General features: G+C 40.4%; 3 protein-coding genes across 4 annotated transcripts; 1 reads left to right on the forward strand and 2 right to left on the reverse strand.

Annotated features, from left to right (window-relative positions):
• Nucleotides 1-2,967: 2,967 nt before the first annotated feature.
• On the reverse strand, nt 2,968-4,309 carry irgq2 (immunity-related GTPase family, q2). Its single transcript, XM_067366350.1, has one exon. It carries the CDS (start codon nt 4,237-4,239, stop codon nt 3,100-3,102), a length of 1,140 nt encoding a protein of 379 aa, XP_067222451.1. The 5' UTR covers nt 4,240-4,309; the 3' UTR covers nt 2,968-3,099.
• Nucleotides 4,310-7,500: 3,191 nt separating this feature from the next.
• Nucleotides 7,501-10,707, forward strand: LOC137004226 (calphotin-like). Its single transcript, XM_067364414.1, has 2 exons — nt 7,501-7,653; nt 7,825-10,707. The coding sequence occupies exons 1-2, from the start codon at nt 7,501-7,503 to the stop codon at nt 10,705-10,707; spliced, it is 3,036 nt and encodes a 1,011-aa protein (XP_067220515.1).
• A 7,345-nt stretch (nt 10,708-18,052) lies between these two features.
• Nucleotides 18,053-27,642, reverse strand: si:dkey-24p1.7 (sialic acid-binding Ig-like lectin 14). 2 transcript variants are annotated; one of them, XM_067365797.1, is made up of 9 exons: nt 24,609-27,642; nt 24,341-24,423; nt 23,818-24,207; nt 23,201-23,494; nt 22,736-22,996; nt 22,424-22,519; nt 22,093-22,153; nt 21,897-21,951; nt 18,053-18,767 (listed from the first exon to the last, which is right to left on the reverse strand). In XM_067365797.1, the coding sequence occupies exons 2-9, from the start codon at nt 24,408-24,410 to the stop codon at nt 18,381-18,383; spliced, it is 1,614 nt and encodes a 537-aa protein (XP_067221898.1). In that variant the 5' UTR covers nt 24,411-24,423; nt 24,609-27,642; the 3' UTR covers nt 18,053-18,380. The 2 variants fall into 2 exon arrangements, with proteins under 2 accessions (XP_067221898.1, XP_067221896.1); XM_067365795.1 differs by having other exon boundaries at nt 22,093-22,210.
• Nucleotides 27,643-27,908: the final 266 nt, after the last annotated feature.

A 27,908-nucleotide genomic window follows, 5' to 3' on the forward strand; every position in this document is an offset into this window, starting at 1 on the left:
TTATGAGTATTTAATTTAGTCTGAGGTGTGTACAGTTGAGTATACTGAATTTTAGAAAGATATAAATTAAATGAAACTCATAAAATTTAATTGAGAAAAACTTTCTTAAGAATGACGCTTTCAGTTGTTTTATTGTGGTGTTTGTTCTTGCACACATTAAGGTTTTTATCCACTTTGGACAACATATTGATAGCTTGTTCAGTTTAAAAATTGTACATTGATATAAGTATTTTGCTGATAAAGCTCTTAAAGACTAATTCTTGCATGTTGCAAAACAGTTAATTCTTGTCATTTGGTGTGTGAAGCTTCCTGTTTCTGTTTAGTTTGTGGCTGTAACTAAGGGAAAACACATACACATGTATTGCGGCCTGTGAATTGCATTTTCTCATGCAATTCAAATGAACAGTGGTTTGATGGTGCACACCAAATTGAACTTTTGACTGTTTTGTAAAACAGAATTAGCACAGCTGTGAAGAATGAGAAGGAAATGAAAAGTAAGACCATGAAAGAGAACAAGAAAGGGCATTGTAAGAAAACAGAACTAGTCTTTAATAAAATTTGTGTTCCAAGTATTGTGTGTGTGTGGGTGTGGGCATGTTTTTGTGATATGTCAGGACACAAATTTGTATAATGACATGGGTATAACATAGGTATTACAAGGAGAGGGTGACTTATGAGGACATTACCCCATGTCCCCATTTTTCAAAAAGCATATAAATCATACAGAATGAGTTTTTTTTAAGAAATAAAAGTGTGAATAGAAAATATGAATGATAGAAAATACAGTTTGTACAAAATACAAACCATTACGCCTACGGAATGTCCCCACAATTCACAGAAACATACCTGTGTGTGTGTGTGTGTGTGTGTGTGTGTGTGTGTGTGTGTGTGTGTGTGTGTGTGTGTGTGTGTGTGTGTGTGTGTGTGTGTGTGTGTGTGTGTGTGTGTGTGTGTGTGTGTGTGTGTGTGTGTGTGTGTGCTTTTGTTTATATTACATTGTGGGGACCAAATGTCCCCATGATGTAATATAAACCTGAGTTCACCTACATCGTGGGGACCAGCCAGCGGTCCCCACAATGTAAATGGGTTTATAAATCATATAGAATGAGTTTTTGTGAAAAAGTAAAAGTTTGCACAGTTTCCTGTGAGGGTTAGGTTTAGGGGTAGGGGCAGGGTAGGGGGATAGAATGTACAGTTTGTTCAGTGTAAAATGCATTGAAGTCTATGGAAAGTCCCCACAATTCACAAAAACAAACATGTGTGTGTGTGTGTGTGTAGGTGTGTGTGTGTGTGTAGGTGTGTGTGTGTGTGTGTGTGTGTGTGTGTGTGTGTGTAGGTGTGTGTGTGTGTAGGTGTGTGTGTGTGTGTGTGTGTGTGTGTGTAGGTGTGTGTGTGTGTAGGTGTGTGTGTGTGTGTGTAGGTGTGTGTGTGTGTGTGTGTGTGTGTACTCTCCCTAAAACATTAAAACATTCTATAAAACATGCCAAATCATTCTTGATATAGAGTTTTTATGTACATAGAGGGATGCAAACTTGTCAACTTTCCAAAAAAAAAAAAACAGGACATTTGTGTGAGTAGTGTAGATCTGATTTTTTTTTTTTTTTTTTCATAGTACAATAGTATTATTACTTATTACTTAATATATTTCATTATTGGTTTGTTTTTTTAAATAAATTAATGTTTAAAAAATGTTTATAATAACATGTTTATTATTGTTATCATTAATAAATATGTATTGAATGGATTGCATAAAAAATCTGGACCCCCTTTATGAGTTTGCATATCTAATGTTATAATGCATATTGATCATATAAATAACAAGTTGATATTTTTATTGACCTTGGTCAGGTTAGACGCCATATTGAATTTAATGCAGATTAAAATGAGGCGATGAGGTATAAATTTACAGACCTTATAATGGCATGTACTACATAAAGTTTTATAAAGTAAAATTTTCACAACTTTCAACCTTTATTTGGAGTTTTTGTCTACTATTTTTTTTTTTTTTTTTTTTCAGAAAGATGTTTTGTCAGCTGAACAATCATATGTTGTTAAACAACAATACAATCTATTAACTTCTCACTCACAGCCTCGTTTTCATTCCTGTCAAAAATTAAACATGGCACTACCTTGAGATCTATTCCTCAGATTTTGTATATTACGATTAGTTCACTTTCAAATGAAAATTAGCCCAAGCTTTACTCAACCACAAGCCATCTTATATGACTTTCTTCTTTCTGATGAACACAGTCCGAGTTATATTTAAAAATATCCTGACGTATCTGAGCTTTATAATGGCAGTGAGTGAGATCAACAAGTATGAGCTGAAGAAAGTGTCTCCATCCACATCCATCCATCCTAAACATATTTCACACGGCTCCAGGGGGGTTAATAAAGGCCTTCTGAAGTGAAGCGATGTAAAAAATGTGTAAAAAAAATTACATATTTAACAAGTTATTAAGTAAAATATCAACCTATCAAGTAGAATACGGAAGAATACGGTCTAGCGTTTCTTTAAACAAACACAAACGCATTGCTTCACTTCAGAAGGCCTTTATTAACCCCATGTGAAATGTGTTTATGATGGATGGATGTGGATGGAGACACTTTCTTCAGCTCATTTATCATTGTTATTATTCTTAAATATGTATTGAATGGATTGCATAAAAAATCTGGACCCCCTTTATGAGTTTGCAAATCTAATATTTTAATGCATATTAATCAAATAAATAATAAAAGTTGATATTGTTATTGACCTTGGTCAGGTTAGACGCCATATTGAATTTAATGCAGTAATGCATGTGTTTATGATGGATGGATGTGGATGGAGACACTTTCTTCAGCTCATACTTGTTGATCCCACTCACTGCCATTATAAAACTCAGATGCGTCAGGATATTTATTAATATTTCTCAGATTGTGTTCATAAGAAAAAAGTCAAATACACCTAGGATGGCTTGAGGGCGAGTAAAGCTTGGGCTAATTTTCATTTGAAAGTGAACTATATTGCTTATTGGATTAAGGAAATGCTATAGTCCATTTAGGTATCAATCGAAGTCGATTGAAAAGTGCATGTTGTAATTTTGTGTACTGCTCAATCTACTGTCCTCCTCCTGTTACCATAGTAACCACCTTCTCAGCATCAGCACCCATATCATCAATAGCAGTATTGAGCGCCTGCAGCATAACGGTGAAAGATCGGCTGACGGATCTGGCGTGTCTCGGCATGGCTAGCTCCACAAGTCTGGTGGTTGCAGTACTGGTGTCTTTGTCGGCCTCCGCGAGCCGTCTTTTAACTTCACTCTTGCTGACCTCCACAGAGAGAGCGCAGGTCCGCAGGGCCTTCAGCCTGGCTGGGTCGAGCCCCCGCTGCCTCGCCAGTCGCTGCAGAGACTCGTCATCCAGGCAAAGTGAGATCTGAGCCTTCGTCAAAATCCGCACGGCCACCGTAGCGTCCACCATGGAGGCCACCAGAGGTACGGGAATTGCAGAAACACCTCCGGATAATGAGGCAGCAGCCCACACCAATGCCTTGAAGGCATCTTTCTTCTGAGTGACCAAGGAATTGGAAAACGTTGGAAGTGCCAGAAGAAGAGCGTGCGCCCTGATCTCTGGAAGGTCACCTCGCATGACCTCAAAAAACGTTGGAAAGTCCAGCTTCTCCAAAGCGGTAGGTTGTACCAGGAACACCTTGGGCAGAGGAACACCTTCTGCCTTGAGCACTTCTAAACTTTTCGCTTTCTTCACCTCCAGCGTTTTCTCTGTATCCTTCACTGATGCTAATAAGACAAAGTAAACTGTCTCTTTCTGCAGAGACCTAACTTCCCTCCACACCGCCACACTGTTTACACTAGGACTCTCTGTGAATGTGATAATGATGGTGTTGTACCGCATAACTTTAAAACGCTCTATATAATCCTCGGCTTTAAAAGTGGGATCACTAGAGATGGATGGTAGATCCCAGAGTCGAAAGTCAGGATGTATGGGGTTCGGGAATACGGCTAGTTCCGCTGGGGCGGCAGATGATGGAGAGTTGGCTGCGCCTTCATCTTCTTGGCTCAGCCCTCGAAGTGAGTTGATAAAAGTGGCTTTTTCTGCATTTCTGTCCCCAGCGATTGCAATGTTTAATCTGCTGATCAGCATGTCCTCCATGGCATCTTTTATATCTGATATGTTGTTCTTCTCGATGGACTCCTTTAGTGTTTCCAGCAGGTTCAGACTCCTCAATACATCAGCCATGTCTGTAAGATGACAACTAAACTACAAACACAGAAGACACTTCATTTATAGTGTTCAACAGCAGTGTTAGTGTTATGTGCTGTATGTAATCAGATACAAGTACCAATTTCGAAAAGGAAATTAATACTTATTCAGCAGGGAGACATTAAAGTAATCAAAAGTGACAGTGAAGACATTTATAATGATACAAAATATTTACGTTTCAAATATTTTTTTTTTATTTTTAACTTTCTATTCATCAAAGAATCCAGGAAAAAAAAAGAAAAATATTAAGAAGCACAACCAACATTGAGAAAGGTTTCTTGAAAATCAAATCATCATATTAGAATGATTTTTGAAGGATCATGTGACAGTGAAGACTGGAGTAATGATGCTGAAAATTCACAGGAATAAATTATTTATTAATTATTTAATATTTAAAACAAATGTATTTATATTAAAAAAAATATTATAATTTACTATATATATATATATATATATATATATATATATATATATATATATATATATATATATATATATATATATATATATATATATATATATAAAATTACATGTCCATCCAGGGTTATAATGATAGCATTTAAATGTTGCAAACGTGGCATTTTGAATTTCAAAACCTGCATACCAAACATATAGCACCAGAAGTAAGAGACCCTTAGCAACTGAAGATGAGAAAAATGATATTTACATAAACAGTTTGATTTTGATTTTTTTTTTTTTTCTTTACTTAAATAGTACAGTGTACTTTAATTAGTTTAGGTAATAAGGAGTAATGCAATATTGAGAATAAACTTTAAGTGGATTTCAGTCCATCCATCCAGACACATACCTTCTTTCAGATCACACAGGAAGACAGCCAGTGTGGTGGACCACAGAAAATCGGTTGAAAATACCTAACCACACCAAGATAAATGAAGCGCTGACACTCTCACAGGCTATTTAAGGATTCTCAGTAGTGTGTGGAACATTCTAATCCTGTTATCTAAGGCCTAATCCTGCCCACACACACACACACACACACACACACACACACGTCATCTTCACAGAGTAGCAACCAACAGGTCAACTGATTTACAGTTCTTGAGGAATTAGCAAATAGCACAAATTTCACCCATCTGATATGTCTATGATGCCTACAGTATGTGAGGGAAAAAATGGTCATGAACCACTTGAGCATAGTTTGCATGCACTGTATTAAAAAAGCTATTTCTTTTTATCAAACATACCATTGTTTTTATTTTAGTTATGTATTTATTGTTGTTTCTAGACTTTATTTATGCTGTTGCTGTTACTTTTGTCCTCACTGTTACTTTTATACTGTTACTCTGTTATAATTTATTCACCTTCAAGTTGTTTTTAAACAGTTGATGGGCCCCATTGACTTCCATAATATGAAAAAAAAAATCTGTGAAGCTCAATGTTGCTCCAAACTAAACACTAGTGCATGCCAGAGCCAGTCACATTTTCACTGTCACTTCCAGGGCTTGATCGGGCCTCGTCGGAGTATCGCCAATCGCCAGGTTTTTTTGGCCCGCCGAATACTTTGGTCCAGACAGAGCAGCCCAACTGGTGCTTGAGGAGTGGCCATGAACAGAGGTGGAGAAACTGCTTGAGGAACATTGACAAATCATGTATGATTATAATCATGTATTTATTTGGTTTAATGTTTTATCTGTCGTCCCTGTGCCTTTGCTGATACGGGACTAATGCATCTACATATCTGTCACACACACCAGTTACCTCGTTTAACTCACAACTCCTGTTCCCTTTTGAAAGGGAACTCTACTCTGCGTTGACCGCATATGGGGAATGTTACATGTGAACCGGTGTCTGAAAGCCAAGGAATCAAATCACTCCAATCCTTTTGGCCAGCGACAGCCTATGACATCATCATAACGACACCCGGAAGTATATAAGGAGCGCTTAGAGAATTAGTCAGTATCTTTTCTTTTACATCCGTGTTTAACATCATCGCGTCCGGCAACGAGCGTTCTTCTGGCTGCTGTGAGCTTCTGGCAGGCTGCAGCTGCCGTGAGAGCGCGTTAAGAAAGGGGCCTCACGCTGACAGCTTGACGAGCGGTTCCATTCTGTCCGTAACTCTGCAGCTCCTGTAAGCTTTCCATTCCTTCCTGATCTCCATGTTTGAGATTGGGAGGGCATGGAAAAAACCCTAGCCATTCAGATCTGTATCTGATCCCAGACAGACGGGAGGGGGAAGAAGCAAGATTGATGGATGATCGATTATAAACACCAGCGGCGTTTGTGATCGATCCCCCAGCTGCAAGGGCATATACACATATTCAGACCCCCTTAAATTTTTCATTCTTTGTTATATTGCAGCCATTTGCTAAAATCATTTAAGTTATTTTTTTCCTCATTAATGTACACACAGCACCCCATATTGACATAAAAACACAGAATTGTTGACATTTTTGCAGATTTATTAAAAAAGAAAAACTGAAATATCACATGGTCCTAAGTATTCAGACCCTTTGCTGTGACACTCATATATTTAACTCAGGTGCTGTCCATTTCTTCGGATCATCCTTGAGATGGTTCTACACCTTCATTTGGGTTCAGCTGTGTTTGATTATACTGATTGGACTTGATTTTAGCAAATGGCTGCAATATAACAAAGAATGAAAAATTTAAGGGGGTCTGAATACTTTTCGTACCCACTGTATATATAATAAAAATAGAAGCTCAGAAGCTTCTTATAGTCAGATTGATGGCTGGGTCCGTGGTGATTACTAATCGCCTGCTTTTCCGGTTTGATAATGAGAAGATCTTTTAGGCTTAAAAGAACCCTAGATTCCATCCTTTTATGTGGCAAATGAGGAGTCTTCGGTGTTCGAGACGCAGGAAGGTAAGCTGGGTCTATATTTTTTGTTTTAAAATATAACAACCTTGTTTTTCCTGTATAGTTTTTCCTGAGCATGTAATCGGAAAAAAATGGGTTTTGATAGGTTGGCTAGAACAATATTTGTGCAGGCCATAAAATGGCCACCCTTAGCCAACTGTTGTTTAGGGTAGCTTCGCATCTGGTGTTTGCTAGAGGAAGTTTGAGTTAGCACTCATCACTTCAGTTAGTATCTATGTTTAGGTCGGCCTTCATCGGCCCCCTGACATTGTTTGCTTGTTGAGCTTCGCTTTATTTCCTCGTATCTATGGAATGAACCTGACATATCCAGGAGGGGAAAAAGTAATGCTAGAAACAACAGCGGGAGAACGAGAAAGAGAGCACCAGGCAAAGAAAATATGAAAAAAGCATCATCAGAGAATCTAAGAGAAACTGAGGCAGAAGAGGGAAGGAGCAATGTTGTAAAGGAGCAATGTAAAATCAGACTTTTAGAGACAGAGGGAGAAACAAGCAGTCCAGTAATACCAAGAAGAACAACAGAAAGAGGAAAGGTAAGAATCAGTCAGTCAGTCAGTCAGAATTGGTTAGTTTTGAGCTACAGAGGTAGTGAGCTAATAATAAGAAACTTTTCTGAATTTATTGCATGCCTATTTTTTACATCATGTGTATTTAAATATTATGTTTAAATATGTATTTTTTTCAAATGTATTTTTTTTCTCCAGCCAGATGACAAGGTAAATGCAGCGGGGCCTAGGGACAAACCAGTGACTGCACCAGTGGAGCCAGTAAATGCACCAGTGGAGCCAGTGACCAAGCCAGTGACTGCACCAGTGGAGCCAGTAAATGCACCAGTGGAGCCAGTGACCAAGCCAGTGACTGCACCAGTGGAGCCAGTGACCGAGCCAGTGACTGCACCAGTGGAGCCAGTAAATGCACAAGTGGAGCCAGTGACTAAGCCAGTGACTGCACCAGTGGAGCCAGTGACCAAGCCAGTGGAGCCAGTGACCAAGCCAGTGACTGCACCAGTGGAGCCAGTAAATGCACAAGTGGAGCCAGTGACCAAGCCAGTGACTGCACCAGTGGAGCCAGTGACCAAGCCAGTGACTGCACCAGTGGAGCCAGTGACCAATCCAGTGACTGCACCAGTGGAGCCAGTAAATGCACAAGTGGAGCCAGTGACCAAGCCAGTGACTGCACCAGTGGAGCCAGTGACCAAGCCAGTGACTGCACCAGTGGAGCCAGTGACCAAGCCAGTGGAGCCAGTGAACGCACCTGTGGAGCCAGTGAACGCACCTGTGGAGCCAGTGACCAAGCCAGTGACTGCACCAGTGGAGCCAGTGACCAAGCCAGTGACTGCACCAGTGGAGCCAGTAAATGCACCAGTGGAGCCAGTGACCAAGCCAGTGACTGCACCAGTGGAGCCAGTGACCGAGCCAGTGACTGCACCAGTGGAGCCAGTAAATGCACAAGTGGAGCCAGTGACCAAGCCAATGACTGCACAAGTGGAGCCAGTGACCAAGCCAGTGACTGCACCAGTGGAGCCAGTGACCAAGCCAGTGGAGCCAGTGAACGCACCTGTGGAGCCAGTGAACGCACCTGTGGAGCCAGTGACCAAGCCAGTGACTGCACCAGTGGAGCCAGTGACCAATCCAGTGACTGCACCAGTGGAGCCAGTAAATGCACCAGTGGAGCCAGTGACCAAGCCAGTGACTGCACCAGTGGAGCCAGTGACCAAGCCAGTGACTGCACCAGTGGAGCCAGTGACCAAGCCAGTGGAGCCAGTGAACGCACCTGTGGAGCCAGTGAACGCACCTGTGGAGCCAGTGACCAAGCCAGTGACTGCACCAGTGGAGCCAGTGACCAATCCAGTGACTGCACCAGTGGAGCCAGTAAATGCACCAGTGGAGCCAGTGACCAAGCCAGTGACTGCACCAGTGGAGCCAGTGACCGAGCCAGTGACTGCACCAGTGGAGCCAGTAAATGCACAAGTGGAGCCAGTGACCAAGCCAGTGACTGCACCAGTGGAGCCAGTGACCAAGCCAGTGACTGCACCAGTGGAGCCAGTAAATGCACAAGTGGAGCCAGTGACCAAGCCAGTGACTGCACCAGTGGAGCCAGTGACCAAGCCAGTGACTGCACCAGTGGAGCCAGTAAATGCACAAGTGGAGCCAGTGACCAAGCCAGTGACTGCACCAGTGGAGCCAGTGACCAAGCCAGTGACTGCACCAGTGGAGCCAGTGACCAAGCCAGTGGAGCCAGTGAACGCACCTGTGGAGCCAGTGACCAAGCCAGTGACTGCACCAGTGGAGCCAGTGACCAAGCCAGTGACTGCACCAGTGGAGCCAGTGACCAAGCCAGTGACTGCACCAGTGGAGCCAGTGACCAAGCCAGTGGAGCCAGTGACTGCACCAGTGGAGCCAGTGACCGCACCAGTGGAGCCAGTGACCAAGTCAGTGACTGCACCAGTGGAGCCAGTGACCAAGCCAGTGACTGCACCAGTGGAGCCAGTGACCAAGCCAGTGACTGCACCAGTGGAGCCAGTAAATGCACAAGTGGAGCCAGTGACCAAGCCAGTGACTGCACCAGTGGAGCCAGTGAACACACCAGTGGAGCCAGTGACCAAGCCAGTGACTGCACCAGTGGAGCCAGTGACCAAGCCAGTGACTGCACCAGTGGAGCCAGTGACCAAGCCAGTGACTGCACCAGTGGAGCCAGTGACTGCACCAGTGGAGCCAGTGAACGCACCTGTGGAGCCAGTGACCAAGCCAGTGACTGCACCAGTGGAGCCAGTGACCAAGCCAGTGACTGCACCAGTGGAGCCAGTGACCAAGCCAGTGGAGCCAGTGACTGCACCAGTGGAGCCAGTAAATGCACAAGTGGAGCCAGTGATCAAGCCAGTGACTGCACCAGATGAGCCAGTGACCAAGCCAGTGACCGCGCCAGTGGAGCCAGTGACCAAGCCAGTGACTGCACCAGTGGAGCCAGTGACCAAGCCAGTGACTGCACCAGTGGAGCCAGTGAACACACCAGTGGAGCCAGTGACCAAGCCAGTGACTGCACCAGTGGAGCCAGTGACCAAGCCAGTGACTGCACCAGTGGAGCCAGTGACCAAGCCAGTGACTGCACCAGTGGAGCCAGTGACCAAGCCAGTGGAGCCAGTGAACGCACCTGTGGAGCCAGTGACCAAGCCAGTGACTGCACCAGTGGAGCCAGTGACCAAGCCAGTGACTAAGCCAGTGGAGCCAGTGACCAAGCCAGTGACTAAGCCAGTGGAGCCAGTGAACACACCAGTGGAGCCAGTGACCAAGCCAGTGACTAAGCCAGTGGAGCCAGTGACCAAGCCAGTGACTAAGCCAGTGGAGCCAGTGAAAACACCAGTGGAGCCAGTGACCAAGCCAGTGACCGCACCAGTGGAGCCAGTGACCGAGCCAGTGACTGCATCTACCAGTTTACATGTTGAAAGCTGGGGGCTACACAGAAAAGATGAAACAGGAGACGTGTTTCAAATCCTTCAACATGGAAAGCATGTACCCGCAAGAAACTTTATCAGGAGGGCAAGGAACATGCCAACTCTGCAAATAAAAAGGCTTCTGCTAAACAAGTGAGAACTTTGAAGAACTGTAGTGTCATGCAAATACAAATGTGCAAAGAAAGTAACCTCAGCTGAAAGGGAGAAATGCTTTAAACAGTTCTACCAGTTGAGTCAAAACAGGAAATATGACTTTATAGCCATAACTACAGAATGCACAGAAAAAGAAAGACAAACCCGTGCGAACCACACAGAAAGCGTACCTACTCATTTAAGTACTATCTAAACATAGAGGGTGAAAACGTGACAGTCTGTAAGCAGTTTTATCTGGGCACACTTGCCAGAAACCTGTGTATAATAAACACATGAAGAAAAATCAGACGACTAGCATGCCAAAATCAGATGCAAGGGGAAAGCATGTGAAAAAATGCATAGATAAAAATCAGAAAGGGCAGGTAAAGGCACACATCAGTTCAGTTTCCTGTTGTTGAGTCACATTACTATCGTGCCAGCACAGAAAGACAGTACCTTGAGCCGGTACTCAGTGTTTCAAGGATGTATGATCTCTACAGACTTAAATGCAACGAGAATGGAAATACACCTAAGAATCTTATTACCGATTCATATTCAACACCTTAGCTTTCACACACCTTAAAAAGGATCGGTGTGATCAGTGTGAAGCATATGAGACTGCCGTAAAGCAAAACATGGTAGGCCAAAGTGATCAATACCATCAAAGAAATCATATAGCTGACAAGACAACAATGCGCCAAGAGCGCCAAAAAGACAGAGAGGATAAAGATACTCTAACAGTCTGTTTTGACCTACAGAATGTTATTTCATGTCCACGTGCCGAAATCTTTTTTCTACAAGCGGAAACTTAACATGTATAATCTTACTGCTCGCTGTTCGCAAACTAAAAAAGGCTACTGTGCTTTGCGGACAGAGGCAATGTCAAGTAGCGGAGGAAATGAGTTAAAATAGACATAAGCCAAGGGTTAAAGTAGACATAAGAGGACCAAGCAAACACACCAGAAGCCTGGCACCTACATCCATCTTACCCAAACAAAGGGTACTCTCCAAACAGAGTATCATCTCAGAGGCGAAGATGAGTGAAATTAAGTCCATGTTTAACCCTCATGTGGTGTTCGGGTCAATTTGACTCGGAGAAGATTTTCTTTTTCCCGAAAATACTAGTTAATGTTATTGCTTTTTTCTTACTTTTTTGTGGGGGTTTTGTTACCTTGTTACACTTGTGGTGTTCCCGGTCAAAAATGACCGGCCTATAAAAAATAGCTTATAAATCACTCATTATACCATATTTTCACCCAATCTTGGATTCAATCTTTTTGTCAACTTGTTCTCTTTCAATTAGGACTGGTTTTATATTTCTGTTTGCATCTGATTAAACGTGGGCCTCATTTATCTGAGAGTAGGCGTGGTCAAAAATGGTCACAATGGCCGACCATTGAAAGTGAATGGGAGAGACTGAAAATAACAGAATAATTTAGTTTTCAGGAGCATGTTCATTATTTTCATGTACACATATGAGCATATGTGCTTGCAAACATCGAGCCCTTGGACCTGTGCATGTATCGATACATACACGCTACCCAGACACACACACGTTAAAACACACAAACTTTTTTGAGTATTACACACATTCTTTTCCACAGAGAGAAATTTGATCCTACCCTAACCTGCATCTAATATACATCCATCTGACATTACCACACACTAGAGGTCTTAACGGGTCCAAAAATTCATACCCGAACCCGAAGAGACCCGTAAATGTGCTACACGGAACTGACCCGGCCCGACTATTATTTTGAAAATTGGACCCGAACCCATGCAGAACCGAGAAATGCCATAAATGTACTACCCGGACCCGTCTAAGCTGGACCCGAACCCGACCGGACCCGTCTGGACCCGATCGCACATAGGTCTATTCCGCAGCAAATTGCTATTAATAAGTCAATAAACAAGTTGCGAAAATGAAACGTTTTGTCTTACCTAATATTAGTAGGGGTTCTCCCTTGTACCTGACTGATGCACTTGCCAAGAAAGTTCATCCGTTATTCCTCTCTTGCCGGTTGAAATGCTTAATCCACTCATTATTCCAGCTTTAAACGTTAACTTGCTGTCACGATGACAAATGCAGATGACAATTGCATTATTTCGTTGCATCTAGAGACTCGAGTCAACTCACATTATAAAATAACTTTGACTGTTTGCCCTTTTAAACTATAATAACGATTGCTTGTTCGGTGACATGGCCGCTGACGTTAGCATTACTTATTTGCGGTCATTTCTGTGCTTTCTGAGCCGAGTCTGACCAAAACTTTAGATATAACAAGACGGCATAATGTTATTATAAAAAACAGGAGAAAGAAAGTGTGCTCGAGACATGCGCGTTGGCTGGAGCAACCTGTCCAATTTTCGGTTCGGTTCCGTGTAGCACATTTACGGGTCTCTTCGGGTTCGGGTATGAATTTTTGGACCCGTGAAGACCTCTAGTTCTCACACAGAACTAGACAATATTTACAAATATACATCATGCGATAGCACAGGCATAAATGCCTCACAGCACCTTGCTTGTCATTCATTTGAAGCCGGGTCACTGCAGTCACGGCCAGTTTGTGTTTGTGTGTGTGTGTGCGTGTGCGTGTGCGTGTGTGTGTGTGTGTGTGGTAATGTCAGATGGATAAATGTATATTAGATGCAGGTTAGGGTAGGATCAAATTTCTCTCTGTGGAAAAGAATGTGTGTAATACTCAAAAAAGTTTGTGTGTTTTAACGTGTGTGTGTCTGGGTAGCGTGTATGTATCGATACATGCACAGGTCCAAGGGCTCGATGTTTGCAAGCACATATGCTCATATGTGTACATGAAAATAATGAACATGCTCCTGAAAACTAAATTGTTCTGTTATTTTCAGTCTCTCCCATTCACTATCAGTGGTCGGCCATTGTGACCATTTTTGACCACGCCTACTCTCAGATAAATGAGGCCCACGTTTAATCAGATGCAAACAGAAATATAAAACCAGTCCTAATTGAAAGAGAACAAGTTGACAAAAAGATTGAATCCAAGATTGGGTGAAAATATGGTATAATGAGTAATATATAAGCTATTTTTTATAGGCCGGTCATTTTTGACCGGGAACACCACATGTGTGACTATGTGCCATATTTTTTACAAAACAAAACTTTCAAAACAAAATTCCTGGTGAAAATTTTAAGTTGACTATTGTGATCAATTTTTTCTTCAGATTTTATTTAATATTTCCAAAATTATTCAAAAATTAAAAAAAAAAAATACTCAAAAAATGAAATGCCTACTCTCAGATAAATGAGGCCTATGATTATTCAGATGCAAATCAAAATATAAAACCAGTCCTAATTGAAAGAGAACATGTTGACAAAAAGATTGAATCCAAGATTGGGTGAAAATATGGTATAATGGGTGATTTATAAGCTTTTTTTTATGGGCCGGTCATTTTTGACCGGGAACACCACAAGTGTTATAGGGTTTTGAACACCACATGAGGGTTAAATTCATGCCACTAGCAGATAGAGAGTATTATAAGTCTGTGTTTTCAGTTTTTAAAGTCTTAAAATGTCTTATTTTTTACAATATTAAGCCTTAAAGGTCAAATAGTCAACAGTTTAAATGATGGGGTCTTAATTACAACAATAAACGTTAGCATGTTATTTCAGCCATACTGATGTCTAGAGAGAAAGCCATTTCACCTGTCCCAATTTAGGTGGAATAAAGTCCTGCTCAGATGTATTACAGTAGCTGCTTTCTGTCTAAACAAAAGGAAGATTAAAGTAACAATTTCTGCAATAATGTGTTTAATTACCCACCAAACTGGTACCAAAAATTAACATCTGCACTGGACAAAATATTTAGACCTGCCTTGCTTAATTTGAAATGTCCTAAATACATGGGAGTGCTAAAAATATTAAATAAATGTCATAGAAAGTATTCACTTTTACTTTCTAACACATGTTGAGACATTGTTACATCATTCATTTTATGTTTCAAAACAAATTCTAAGTAAACTATTTTTGTTTCTTGAAAATTATTGCTGCAAATAATGTTTTGGCAGATAGAACCTTTTAATTCTAAGCGTTTTTTTTTTTTTTTTTTAATTAGAATTAGAATTAGAAGGTTCTATCTGCATTTGACCCATTCCAAAAATCCCCATTTACAAATTTGAGAGGATTTTGATATTGTATATTTAGAATACATTTAGGGTATTCCTGTTATTTTCATGTTTGAAAGAAACTTTTCCTATATGTAATGCCACGTGTTTGCGCGTTGTAGGCCTTCTGAGTGGCTGACCTCTCAGGGTGAGTTTTTGTAATTAACCTTACTGCGGTTCGGTTTTCTACATTTGCTTCCTTGAGCATGGTTTATGTTTAGTTGAGCTAAGTAGCTACCTCGTATATACGTTGGTTCTATTTTGCTCCTAGAACTTTAGTGGCCACTAGACTAACGCCGCGTGTTTACAAGTAGTAGGCCCTCATGGCCTCCTTTTTAGAACATGCTAATGTATGTAATAGTGTACTCCTCTCGCTGAGAGAATTAGAGGTGTTTTACTAAGTACACTGCTGGTTGGCCAGAGCCCAAGGCGACTTATTAGCCTCCCTGTAGATTGGTTATTTGTCCTTACTGGAGCTTGAAACACTGCCACGAGCTGACGCCACTTGTCTGTCTGAAGTTGTAGGCCCGGTTTTTGGCCCTCTTTTAGTTCATGATGGCATATGTTGTACTCCTCTTGCTTTAAAGAGTAAAAAGGTTATTTTACCGAGTGCACTGCTTGTTGGATTGTGTTAGGTGGACTGTTATGTTGGCACTTTACAGTCTTATTTTGCTGTTACTGAAGTGGTTTATTCTTGCTTCTAGCAAGATAGGTGTTCAAAGTGTGCGGCCTTGTCAGGCTGCTCTTGGACTTCCCACTGTTGTGACTTAGTATATTAGCATAAATATGTAGTTTCTACTCCATGTAGAACTTTTGTCATGTTGTAGGCCCCTCTCTGTCCTCCATGATTATGTGCCTAAAGTATGGTCTATCTGTATCTTTGTACCTCCCTGCTAGGGAGCTTGTTTTTGTAATAGTGCTTAGCTACCTAAACTGACCATTGGTTGAAGGATCAGCCCCCAGGCTGGTTTGTGCTCCCCCTGTATCACGGTTTCTCAGCGTACAGCCTCCTCAGTGCAAATAATCAGGCACTGAGTAGATCCTAGGTTTGAGCAGAGTTTACTCCCCTCAATAAGAGGGTTTATAGCACTCAGCTGAGTTCTGCTCTCCAGGATGCCCGTCTCTACGTATGGGTTTGAGTTGCTTACTGCTTTTTTGCAATCGCTCTTACTTGCTGTCTTCTCTGAAGAATGCGTTTGTTGAGACTCTGTATTCAGACAGGGTTGGCCAAGACTGAGGTTGTCCTATGTCAGATTAGGTCAGCCTCCCTGGTGGCATTGGGGTGACTATGTCCCCTTCTAATGACTGGCCGGGGTTCCCTTCGGTTCCCTGGCCACATTCCCTTAAAGGGACCTTCTTTCTGCGGAAGATTTGGTCCCAGAAGCCTTTGGGCAGCCTTGGTAGGCTTTCTACGGAAGGCCTCTTTGAGGTTTAGCTTGGACTGTTGGCCGTAGGGAATGCTGTCACTGACAGCCTTTGTGTGACCCCAGGGTGAGTTGCTATCTGGTGTTTCTCTTGAAACTGCTGGACTTTTGTCTAGCCATCTTGGCATGCACTCTCCTCAAGCATGGCGACATGGGTATATCATTCCCTATATGCGGTCAACGCAGAGTAGAGTTCCTTTTCCAAAGGGAATGTCTTAGGTTACGTATGTAACCATGGTTCCCTGAGAACAGGGAATGAGACTCTGCGTTGCTCTGCCATGCATCGGGGCAGCCTGCTGAACAGTCCCTCAAGACGATAAGATACTGACTGATTCTCTAGGTGCTCCTTATATACCTTATATACATGATGATATCATAGGCTGTCACCGGCCAATAGGATTGGAGTGGTTTGATTCCTTGACTTTCAGACACCGGTTCACATGTGACGTTCCCCATATGCGATCAACGCAGAGTTTCATTCCTTGTTCTCAGGGAACCATTGTTACATACGTACATAACCTGATAAGTTTTCCTCTCATGAGCTCCCTCTGTTACTCTGGCAAGAATAATAGTATACTGCATTGAGATGGGAGAGATCACTCAAACGTTCTCAGATCACATAATTTTGTGGAAAATTAATAGAAATGCTGAGAAATGTCATATAAATATATGATATTTTATCAATATTTTTCTAAATGTGTAAGCCTTTTGCCTTGATGGAGTTGTTTTGTTCGTAAATAAATGGAAGCAGCAGGTGCTGTTACATGAGGTTAAAGTTACCATCGTTTCTTACTGTATTCACGGAGATGAGAGCCGTCGCTATTTTCATTTTTAAACATGTGCAGTCTGTATAATTCATAAACACAACTTCCTTCTTTATAAATCTCTCCAACAGTGTGTAATGTTAGCTTTAGCCTGTTAGCCACAGAGCATAGCCTCAAACTAACACAGAATCAAACGTAACCATAAATAAATACTTTACTCACATAATTCGAAGCATGCATGCAGCATGCATAACGAACATCTTGTAAAGATCCATTTGAGGGTTATATTAGCTGTGTGAACTTTGTTTATGCACTGTATTATAGTCGAGAGCTCGTGTGGCAGAGGAAGCGCATCTTTTAAAGGTGCCGTGCTGAAAAAATCAGTGCATAGTTAATGATGCCCCAAATTAGGCAGTTAAAAAAAAATAATAAAAAAAAATCTATGGGGTATTTTGAGCTGAAACTTCACAGACACATTCAGGGGACACCTAGGACTTATATTACATCTTGTAAAAAAACAATCTAGGGCACCTTTAAATGTGGCTTTTTTTTTTTCTTTTTTCTTCTTTTAGAAAATTGTGGTTACAGATATTCTTTAAAAATTCTTTTTTGAGTTCAGCAGAACAAATAAACTTGAGGTTGAGTAAATGATGACAGTTTTTTTTTAAGTATATGTGTGACGCTGCAACACTCCTTTGCTTTGCAGTAGCTTGAAATTTGAGGATGAAACTTGCGGGAACGTTTTTGTTTTTTAAGTTTTGAGGTGTGACAACACTTCTTTGCTTTGCTCTTTGTGGCAAATTTGCATTTGACACTTCAGGTCATGTGTGACTTAGAGTTAGAAACTAGCATTGATAATGACAAATCCAACATTTCATTTAGATACTAAGATTCAGCTTAACAAATTGACTAATAATTATTACATATAACAGTAAACTATTTTATTATTTATTATTATTATTATTATTATTATTTCAGTCTATATACCAGTAAAAAGCAATGAAGGAGAAGATAATTATCTTGAACATTTTTATTTTATTTACTCAAACATATTTGCTACAGTTTCAGGAAGCTCAGAAACTTCCTCAAATACATATTAAAACCCACATTTATTTAAAAAAACAAACAAACTTGAAAGAAACAGAAATTAAATACATTAAGATTTTTTTTTTTTTCCAAAAAAAAAAAAAAAAAAAAACAGATGCAAACAGACTAATCTAATGAAACATTCTGCTTTGTGTTGTAATCACTAACAATTTTTGGTAGACACATAAGGGAAAAAAGCTCAAAAGTAATACATTATTTATTTCTTAAACACCTGAATGTAACAAATGAACTATTGCTGTGTGTTCTTACGACTCTTTAACTCCTTCACCTTTAAGCATCTGAGAATTAGAATAAAGTTCCTCCTCTCCCTCCGTCTGTTTCTCGTCGGGTGTTTCAGTCTGGTCATCTCCATCCTGAAGGGCTTCCCTTTGCTTCCCATCTCCTTTCTTTTGCCTCTTGACCTCAGCGTAGTCTGTGTTTGTAGGTTCCCTCTCTACCTCTTCAGGCGGTCTGTTCTTTAGAAGGGAGTAGTCAATGCTGGCATAGTCCGCCTCTCTTGATTGCATCTCGACTGCTTCTTCCTCCTCTGCTCCATCTGTTGGTACTCCTGTGTTTAGGGTCCCTCCATTAGGCTCTCCATGAAGAGGTGTTTGCTCATTGGTTCCACTCTGAGCTACATCTGTCTGCACTGTCTGATATATACAGAAAATATCCTTAATTCTTTATTTATTTATTTATTTTAATTTACATTAAAGGGTTAGTTCATGCATAAATGAAAAAAAATGTCATCAATTACTCACTCTCATGTCGCTCCAAACCTGTAAGACTTTTGTTCATCTCCAGAACACAAATGAAGATGTGTGAGATTTCTGTCCCTCTATTATCCGTCCACATCACTACCATTTTGATGCTTCAAAATGTTTAAAAGGAGATTGTAAAAATATGAATTGAGCGGTTTAGTCAAAGTTTTCTAAAGAGACATGATCACTTTATATGATGAATGTGACGAGCAGGGCGGGCGAGAGCCGTGAGGGAACGGCGCGAGGCCGGTGACGCGAGTGATAATGAGCGTCACCTGCGAGGCGTGCCGGCCTCGAGTCTCTCACGGAGGAGCTCCGGAGGCATAAAAGGAGGAGCGACATCAGTGAAGGACGAGAGAGGACCAGGCCTGGACTTTATTTTATGTTTTGTTATGTTTGTGTGGCCGGCAGACGTCCGCGAGGGTCTGCCGGCATTACTTTCGTTTTGTTTGTTTATTTTATATTAAAGTTTTGTTGAATGTTCGCCGGTTCCCGCCTCCTTCTTCCCATATCTACTAACCTTGTTACATTGGTGCCGAAACCCGGGAGGAAGGAGGGACATGCTGTCAGAGAGCCCTCGCTGCTGAGGGGGATCGCGGTGCTGCGGAGTTCGGGCAGCGCGGAAGTGAAGACCGCGAAAGGCTGCCCGAGGCGGTGGTGCTGGAGCCTTGTGAAAGGTGGGACGGAGACCCGGATGCCATGCTCCTGGGACGAGGTGGGGTGGCTGCCGTCCTGGACCTGGAGGGAGCGGAGGAGTCGCCGCTGTCTGCCGTGGGCCGGAGCCTGCTGCCGTCCGCCATGAAGGGGAGGAGCAGGGGACGGGGGACTCGCTGCCGGCTGCCCTCAGTCGGAGGAGCCATCGCCGGCCGCCAGGAGGCGGTCGAGGATCGGGCCGTCCACCGAGCTTCCAGTGCCACCGCATGGCACCGCGAAGAAGAACCTCTTGGCAGGCTGAGGACCGAGCGGCAGTGTGTCTGGGAGCCGGACCCAGCATTTTTTTTTTCTTTCTTTTTCCTCTCTCCCCTCTCTCGTCCTGTCGCTCCCCTTGCTTCCGTCTCCTTTCTCTCGTCTCGTCTGTCCTTACCCCCAGGTGCTGCGGCCGCCGAGACAGGCCCTGGGGGGGAGTAAAGCGCAGTCTCGGAGGTACCCCCCGGCCTGCGAGGGGCGTTGGGGGTATGTGACGAGCAGGGCGGGCGAGAGCCGTGAGGGAACGGCGCGAGGCCGGTGACGCGAGTGATAATGAGCGTCACCTGCGAGGCGTGCCGGCCTCGAGTCTCTCACGGAGGAGCTCCGGAGGCATAAAAGGAGGAGCGACATCAGTGAAGGACGAGAGAGGACCAGGCCTGGACTTTATTTTATGTTTTATTATGTTTGTGTGGCCGGCAGACGTCCGCGAGGGTCTGCCGGCATTACTTTCGTTTTGTTTGTTTATTTTATATTAAAGTTTTGTTGAATGTTCGCCGGTTCCCGCCTCCTTCTTCCCACATCTACTAACCTTGTTACAATGAACCTCACCGGTTCATACGGAAGCTCAAACAGGCTGTGGAACGTGAGAATGAACCTCACTGGTTCTTGATGAAGCTTAAATGTGCTTCGTAAAACAAAAATGAACCTCACTGGTTCTTGATGAAGCTCAAACGTGCTGCGTAACACAAGAATGAACCTCATTGGTTCTTGTGGAAGCTCAAACGTGCTGCGTAACACAAGAATGAACCTCATTGGTTCTTGTGGAAGCTCAAATGTGCTTCGTAACACAAGAATGAACCTCATTGGTTCTTGTGGAAGCTTAAACGTGCTTCGTAACACAAGAATGAACCTCATTGGTTCTTGTGGAAGCTTAAACGTGCTGCGTAACACAAGAATGAACCTCATTGGTTCTCGTGGAAGCTCAAACGTGCTTCGTAACACAAGAATGAACCTCATTGGTTCTTGATGAAGCTCAAACATGCTGCATAACACAAGAATGAACCTCATTGGTTCTTGCAGAAGCTCAAATTAGCTGTGTAACACATGAGAATTAACCTTTTCTCTTTAGAAAAATTTTACTAAACCTCTCAATTCATATGGATTCGTTTTACAATCTCTTTATGAACTTTTTGAAGTGTCAAAGTGGTAGTTGCGCAGCTGTTAATGGAGGGACAAAAACCTCTCTTATTTCTCTCTTCATTCGTGTTTCAAAGATAAACACAAAGATAAAAGTCTTACAGTTGGGGAACAACATGAGAGAGAGTAAATGAAGATAGAAATGTCATTTTTGGGTGAACTAACCCTTTAAGGAAACACTGCTGTAGTGACTTTGTGCACCACTAAAACGTCAGTCTGGTGAAGTCACCAGTAATTTTTTTGATATTATCATGTTTGAATGAGGGCTGCCCGATATATCACATGTGATTGTCACGCGCATTCCGTCAGTAAAGCCGGTTCCCTGATTACCGCTAAATCGCCATCACCTGCTTTCAAATGGAGAGGCATTTAACTCACTGTAGTTCACTGACAAGCCATGCAATATCGTGTTTATATCGCAGATAAATCGCTTTTGATAATGAGCGCGATATTGCGTAGCTTGTCAGTGATCTACGGTTCTGTCTATTAAATGGCGCTCCATTTGAAAGCAGGTGATGGTGATTTCGCAGTAATCAGGGAAATGCGCGTGACAATTGCATGCAATATATCGGGCAGCCCTAATGATTGTTTATGATATTTGAATGAAAATTCTAAATATCTTTTTTTTTTATGTAAATAATTACATTATATTTCTATACAGATGTTTTGGGCCCCATTATTGTCTTGAGGTGGCAGATTTTGAGGATTGAGTTTGAGATAGAGATTCAGTTCAAATATTGTTTGTTCAAAGCGATAGTGACTTGGGCCACTTTTGAAGCAATTGTCAACATGAGGTTGAGTAAATGATGACACAATTTTGCTTTCATAAAAGTTGTGTAGGTACTGCAATCAACCAGAGTGACATTTTGACATAAAGGTTACAAGAGTGAGGTTTCTGTGATAATTAAACTGTCTTACCTCCAAATTAATGTCAGTGTTCGGATTTTCTGTCAGTACTTTGTGTTTTTTGCCTCTGAAAAGAAAAGATATTTAGGGAATGAGACTCGAGACTTGAAGCTGACAGTGCAGTTCTAAACACTATACATTGTAAGGACAAATTACATTTAATGGACTTGAAGGCAGGAAAAGGAAAAGAAGTAAATGGCAGGCCTACCTATGGCAAAACACCCAACAACACAAAATCATGGAAAAGATGATTGCCGAACATGCCATTCCTGCCACAAATGTGAGTATCGTTGACATTTTCAAATTCTTTATGAAATCGACTATACCTTAAATATAAAAACACAAAATTACTACTCTTTCCCCACTCTCTCTCTCTCTCTATCTATTTTTATATATACACATATACACACACACATTACTGAAATCTTTTCTTTGTCCTGGAATAACATTTAACAGTAATATCTGACCATAAATTGCCTCTAAAATCAGAGAAAATACAGTTGCATAATACACTGTGTCTAGAGTAAACTCAGTATTACCTGTAGTTTGGTTGGCATTCAGAGTATCATTTTTCCCAGGCTTGTTTTCACCTCCGGGACTGAGGGACTCATTTATTTTCGATTCATTTGTATCACCTAGCATGTGATGAATGTTTGATATTATAATTAGTAAAGACATATATTGAGACTTCAGGGCTGTCCCCTGCAAACATGCAATGAACTTTCTCAGATGTGTCACAATTCAGTATTTCAACAGTTGCTGACATGTAGACATTTTTGTAATGTGTACTGTTGTAAGTCTGTGTCATTGTTAGATGATCAACATTTCATGTAGAATCTGGTTCTACTTACGAATGACACTGATAGTGATGGATGCTTTCAAAGTCTTGTTCCTATATGTCATCTCACAGACGTATATCCCAGCATGCTCTTCTCCCACATTGGTAATCATGAGATTTTCTGCAGACGTGTGGTTCGTGATTGTATCTGTGGATCCATTGAAACTCCATACAGGATCAGAGGATGGTGGGTGACTCTCAACAGTGCAGATCAGGCTGAGAGTGTCACCTTCCCTCACTGTGTCATTACCCAGAATTCGAAGAGTCTGTACATCTGGGGGGAAAAAAAATGGTTTTGACACCATATTGACTCTGTATGCAAGAAAATAAATACTTTTTGCTCTCTACAGTTATCAATAGTGATGCCTCGCTCTTCTGAATTGCATTTGTGTTGTATTTCTGAATTTTTGTTTTAAGAAATTGTCAAAGACTCATGCTTTTTCAAGAAGTCTGGTTAGAAATGTACACTTGTACTCACACATGACTCCTAGGGTCTGATTGGTATTGATGTTTTTATCTCCATAGTTCACGTCACATCCTACAGTGGCACTGTGCAGTTCGGAGGTTGGAGTTAAAGTCAAAGTTGAGAGGTAAAGGCTTGTGGAGGTGATCAGAGTGATGTTGTCATCCTCGGGATTGGTGATATTTCCTTCTCTTGTTTTGATCCACCATTTTATGTCAGGAGGAGTTGCAGGGCAAGGAAAAGGAGCTGAACATGTCAGATTGGCCTCCACTCCATCACTGAGAGGAGGAACAGCCATTATAGGCTCATCTGCAAACAGAGATACACAACATAATGTAGACATGACAGATTTCCACAGTGTAAATAACTGAATCATTCTTTGGGTACAGAATCAGATCATACAAATGAAATGTATATTTTACTAAGATGAAAAGAAGGGCTCACAGCAGTGTGATTAGCACAGCACAACCATGTGTTTAAGTTTCTTTTTTAAGAAATTGTGTCCAACATAGTTTATGAAATCATAACATCAGAAAGTGTGCAGTGAGCCGAACATCCCTCTGAAACAACAGAAAACTGAAAGAGAACATCAGACTAGAGAAAAAACTTTGCCAAACACAAGCAAGCATTACCTTGAATGATGATTTTAACTCTGGATTTATATGTGTATTTATGTGGATGCTGCCCCTCCACTCTGAATGCATATTCATGTTCATCTTCTGCTTTTATGTCTTTCATGATGATGCTGCAGTTGTTTTTGGACAGATCAGGTTCAAGCATCTTAATCCGTTCTGTTTCAGTTTTCTTCTCTTCCTGTTTGTTTTTATCTTTTGTACTCACATTTTGCTTGAAAATGTCATTCTTACATTCACCATTTTCATTACATTCTATCCACTGAACGTTATCAATAGGTTTTGCTTTGTCTGGATAGGTGAAGGTACATGAAATCAGAACACATAATCCTGGAACTGCAGTAACTTCTGGTGGATTGAAGGTGATGCTCCAGTGCTTGTTTTCATTGCCTTGAATAACAGAAGAATGTAATGAAATGCCTGAACACAAGAAACCTCATATCTTAAAATAACAATTTCCTGTTTTTCAAATTTAATACTAACATTTAAACTTAAATGAAACTGTAAAACATGTAATACATACCTTTACATAAGATATTTAATACTAATATAGAGAGGATTGTACAACTCGAAATGATCTGCATTTTAAACATGAACTCCACAGATCTGCACAGAAAAACAACATTACTTGAGCATTTATATAATACTATGTATGCGAAAATATCAGTAGACCAATATATTATTCTATATTTGTATGCAAATGCTTTGGCAGTACAATATAAAATATGTCTCATGCTAGAAAAGAAAACAACATTTCAAATTAAAATTTACAGCATTAAAAGTGACCTTACCGCCTCAAGTCAAACCGTTCACAGTGATCTCAAATCGAGCTTTAACTGCAGAAGCAACACTCAAGTGTACAAGATACATCCTTCCTCTATTGGAGCACTTCCTCATTAAACTGGACTTGCACAAATGAGGGATTGTTGTACTTGTGGTTGACAAATATAAATATGGAAATAAATAGCATAATTCAGTAAAACAAATAAATTCACCATTGTTTGATTCAAATGTTTTATTAGCCAAAGATAAAAGCAATGAGGTTTTGGTCTAATAGAAATGTGACAAGATAAATGTGAGTGTGAAAATGGACGTTCCTCGCTTTGCAAAAAATGTGTCAAGGGTCACAGTTTTGTTGATTCTGTTTAAGGACTCGGTAACAGTTTGTTTTACAGTGTACTTGTTACATATATTACATGAAGTTTCTGTAGTAATAACTGTAAATCATGCATAATTACATGTGACTAACCCTAAAACAAACCCTAATCCTAACCCTATAGTAAGCACATAAATGTATAATTACTCAAAGAACCTTTCACTTAAGAGTTTTTAAAATAACCATTTTCTCTAAGTATGAAGAATAATTTTAATAATCTGAAGATTTATTATTATTTGATTTGATTTAGCAATAAATAAATAAAATAAAATAATGAAATGCATTTTACTATAAGGCTCCCAGTTGTCACACAGTTGCAGATGATGACGAAGAAGATCAGGCTAAAAGTCTTTATTAACAAACTCAAAGGGGAAATTACAGAAGCCATGGATTAACAAAAGTTGTTTTCTTGAGATCATGACTTAATTTTCTCGTGATATTGAGATAACAAAGGTTTTCTCATTATCATGACTTAATCTTCTCTAAGTTACACAAATGTGCCAACAGGTGGCAGTATAGAGCGAAATATAACTGATGGGGTGCAGTATATCCACCTTACTTACTTGTTAGGTCATATTGGTCCAGACTGTATGAGTTTTGGACAGAGAGAGCGAAGACCTTATGTGATCACTTTCCTTTGTGCAGTATTGTGTGCATTAAGTAATTAACTTAACTATTGTAAATGTTTGAATATGATTAATTTGCTTGAAAGTGTATCTTATCATTATGTTCTGACTGCTGAACCTGTGGTGTATGTAGATAGAAATGGTTCATTCTAAGGTAATAAAAACAACGGTTCATTATGTAAGGTCTTTATATACCACTGAAAACATAGTTATGTATATTATATTGCATTTCTGTCAGTAGATCCTCCCAAATTGTACACATTGCACCTTTAAGATGCCATTTTATAGTCATCACAGTGTCAGTGTTTCTTAATGTATATTGATAAGAAATATGACTTATAGCCTATGTAAAGATGTGTAGCGGCCTATCATTTGATTCAGTGATAGTGTGTAGGCCTAACCTATTGTATTTTCATTTACATTTATTTGTAGGAAACCACACACATACACATACACACTCTTCTCAAACAGCATCCCAACCAAGTTTGTATTTAGCCTATATCAACTGAATTAAAGTTTTGTTTTTTGGAAATTTGGGGCCGTATTCACAAAGCATTTTTATTTTACCACTAAGAGTTCTCCTAAATAGCAGTAAAAGTTCTTAGCTAAGAGTTTTCTCTGAAAACCTATTCACAAGGCTGCTGAGACCAACTTTTACTAAGGAAAAGAGAAGTCTTAAGCTAAGAGTAAGGGCGGGGTTGACCTTGTTGCTGGATGATGCCAACACACTTACTAACTATGCCCACAGTGATTGGCTGATGGGGGAGGAGCCTCTTGTCAGCGATATCAGAAATATTGTCGAATGAGGTATCATGTTGCCATATTCAAATGTAGTCTAATTAAACTAGTTTATGTTCTAATTGTCCGCCTCTTACATGTCTGCGTCTTAAAAGAATGCAGAATTCAAGTGACAAATGTTGTTTTATAAACAAAGTTTGGGAGAAACACATTCAAACAGTCCATCTAATCAGCTCGAGAGGAGGAATATATACACAGACGAGACGAGACGAGAGCCAACTCATCTAGTTACCTCAACAGTTTTCTGCACACCCTGTTCCTCACTCGCGGCTGTGGATACTGGAAGAACTATGGTTTTGGGCTAAATTTCAAGCTCGGAGCCCTCGATCCCCTTGAAGAGTACACCAAATATGCTTATTACACATTATATATATTTTACTCTATTCAATTTGTAAGTGTAAACTTGTGAAAACAACTGCCACAGGTAATCAGACATTATTTATTAAATATTTATTTTTGCCGTTTTATCATAGATTCAAATATATAAAACAAAATATGTTTTGATACAGTGTCTTTGGGCAGATTGCTGAGGCGGATTGGCAGCACCAGCCATTATCTTGTTTGATTTGGTCTTAGTGACTCAGCAGTCTTCTTGACTACTCCTAACTTTTCACAGATTTAGGAGCTAGTTTTAGTGCTAAAATGCTTTGTGAAATTTCTTAGAGCAAAAATTTAGGAGTCCTAAAATTAGGACTGACACGGCCATTATTTTTAAGAGTTTCTCCTATATCGGCAAGTTAGGAGCTACTTTTAGCCTTAAGATGTTTTATGAATACGGCCCCTGATGTGTATAAAATTTGCTTTAGTTCTTTTAACATCCTTTAAAACACAGAAAGGGTGAAATGATTAATTTGAACATGTCAAAGTAATTCACACAGTTTAATTGTAAAAAAAAAAAAAAAGTACATCTGAACAAGAAGAAAACTATAAGGAATGGCAAAACTATTAAATTCATAATATAATATAATATAATATAATATAATATAATATAATATAATATAATATAATATAATATAATATAATATAATATAATATAATATAATATAATAAGGATTTTTAATCCTACTGACAAAATAAGCTTAGAGTTTCTGCTTTTGTAAAGAGTATATAAAATATAGACTAAATATTACAAACATAAATGAAATAGCAGTAAAATCCAGATATTTTACAATTTTAGAATAAGCAAAATCCAACATAAATGGATTTTAAGGAACTGTTTATGAGCTTTTTTAATAATTAACTTCACTTTTTCTGATGTTCTTCTTGGTCATAAAAAACCTCCAGTATAACTTCAGTGTCTGTGTTTGTGTCCATCACTTCATGTATCTTGTCTCTCCTGGAAAAGATATTCAGGGAATAAGACAGAATAAAAAAGAATATAAACGAATATCATCTATGATTGGGTACAACATTGTTCACATGTTTTCACATCAACCAGAATCCCATCTAAACAAATCACTCAGAACACCTTCATGTCAACAGAATGAGAAATGCAAAATGTGCAACAAAAT

This window comes from Chanodichthys erythropterus, chromosome 17 (assembly GCF_024489055.1).
Source record: "Chanodichthys erythropterus isolate Z2021 chromosome 17, ASM2448905v1, whole genome shotgun sequence".
Classification (NCBI taxonomy): domain Eukaryota; kingdom Metazoa; phylum Chordata; class Actinopteri; order Cypriniformes; family Xenocyprididae; genus Chanodichthys; species Chanodichthys erythropterus.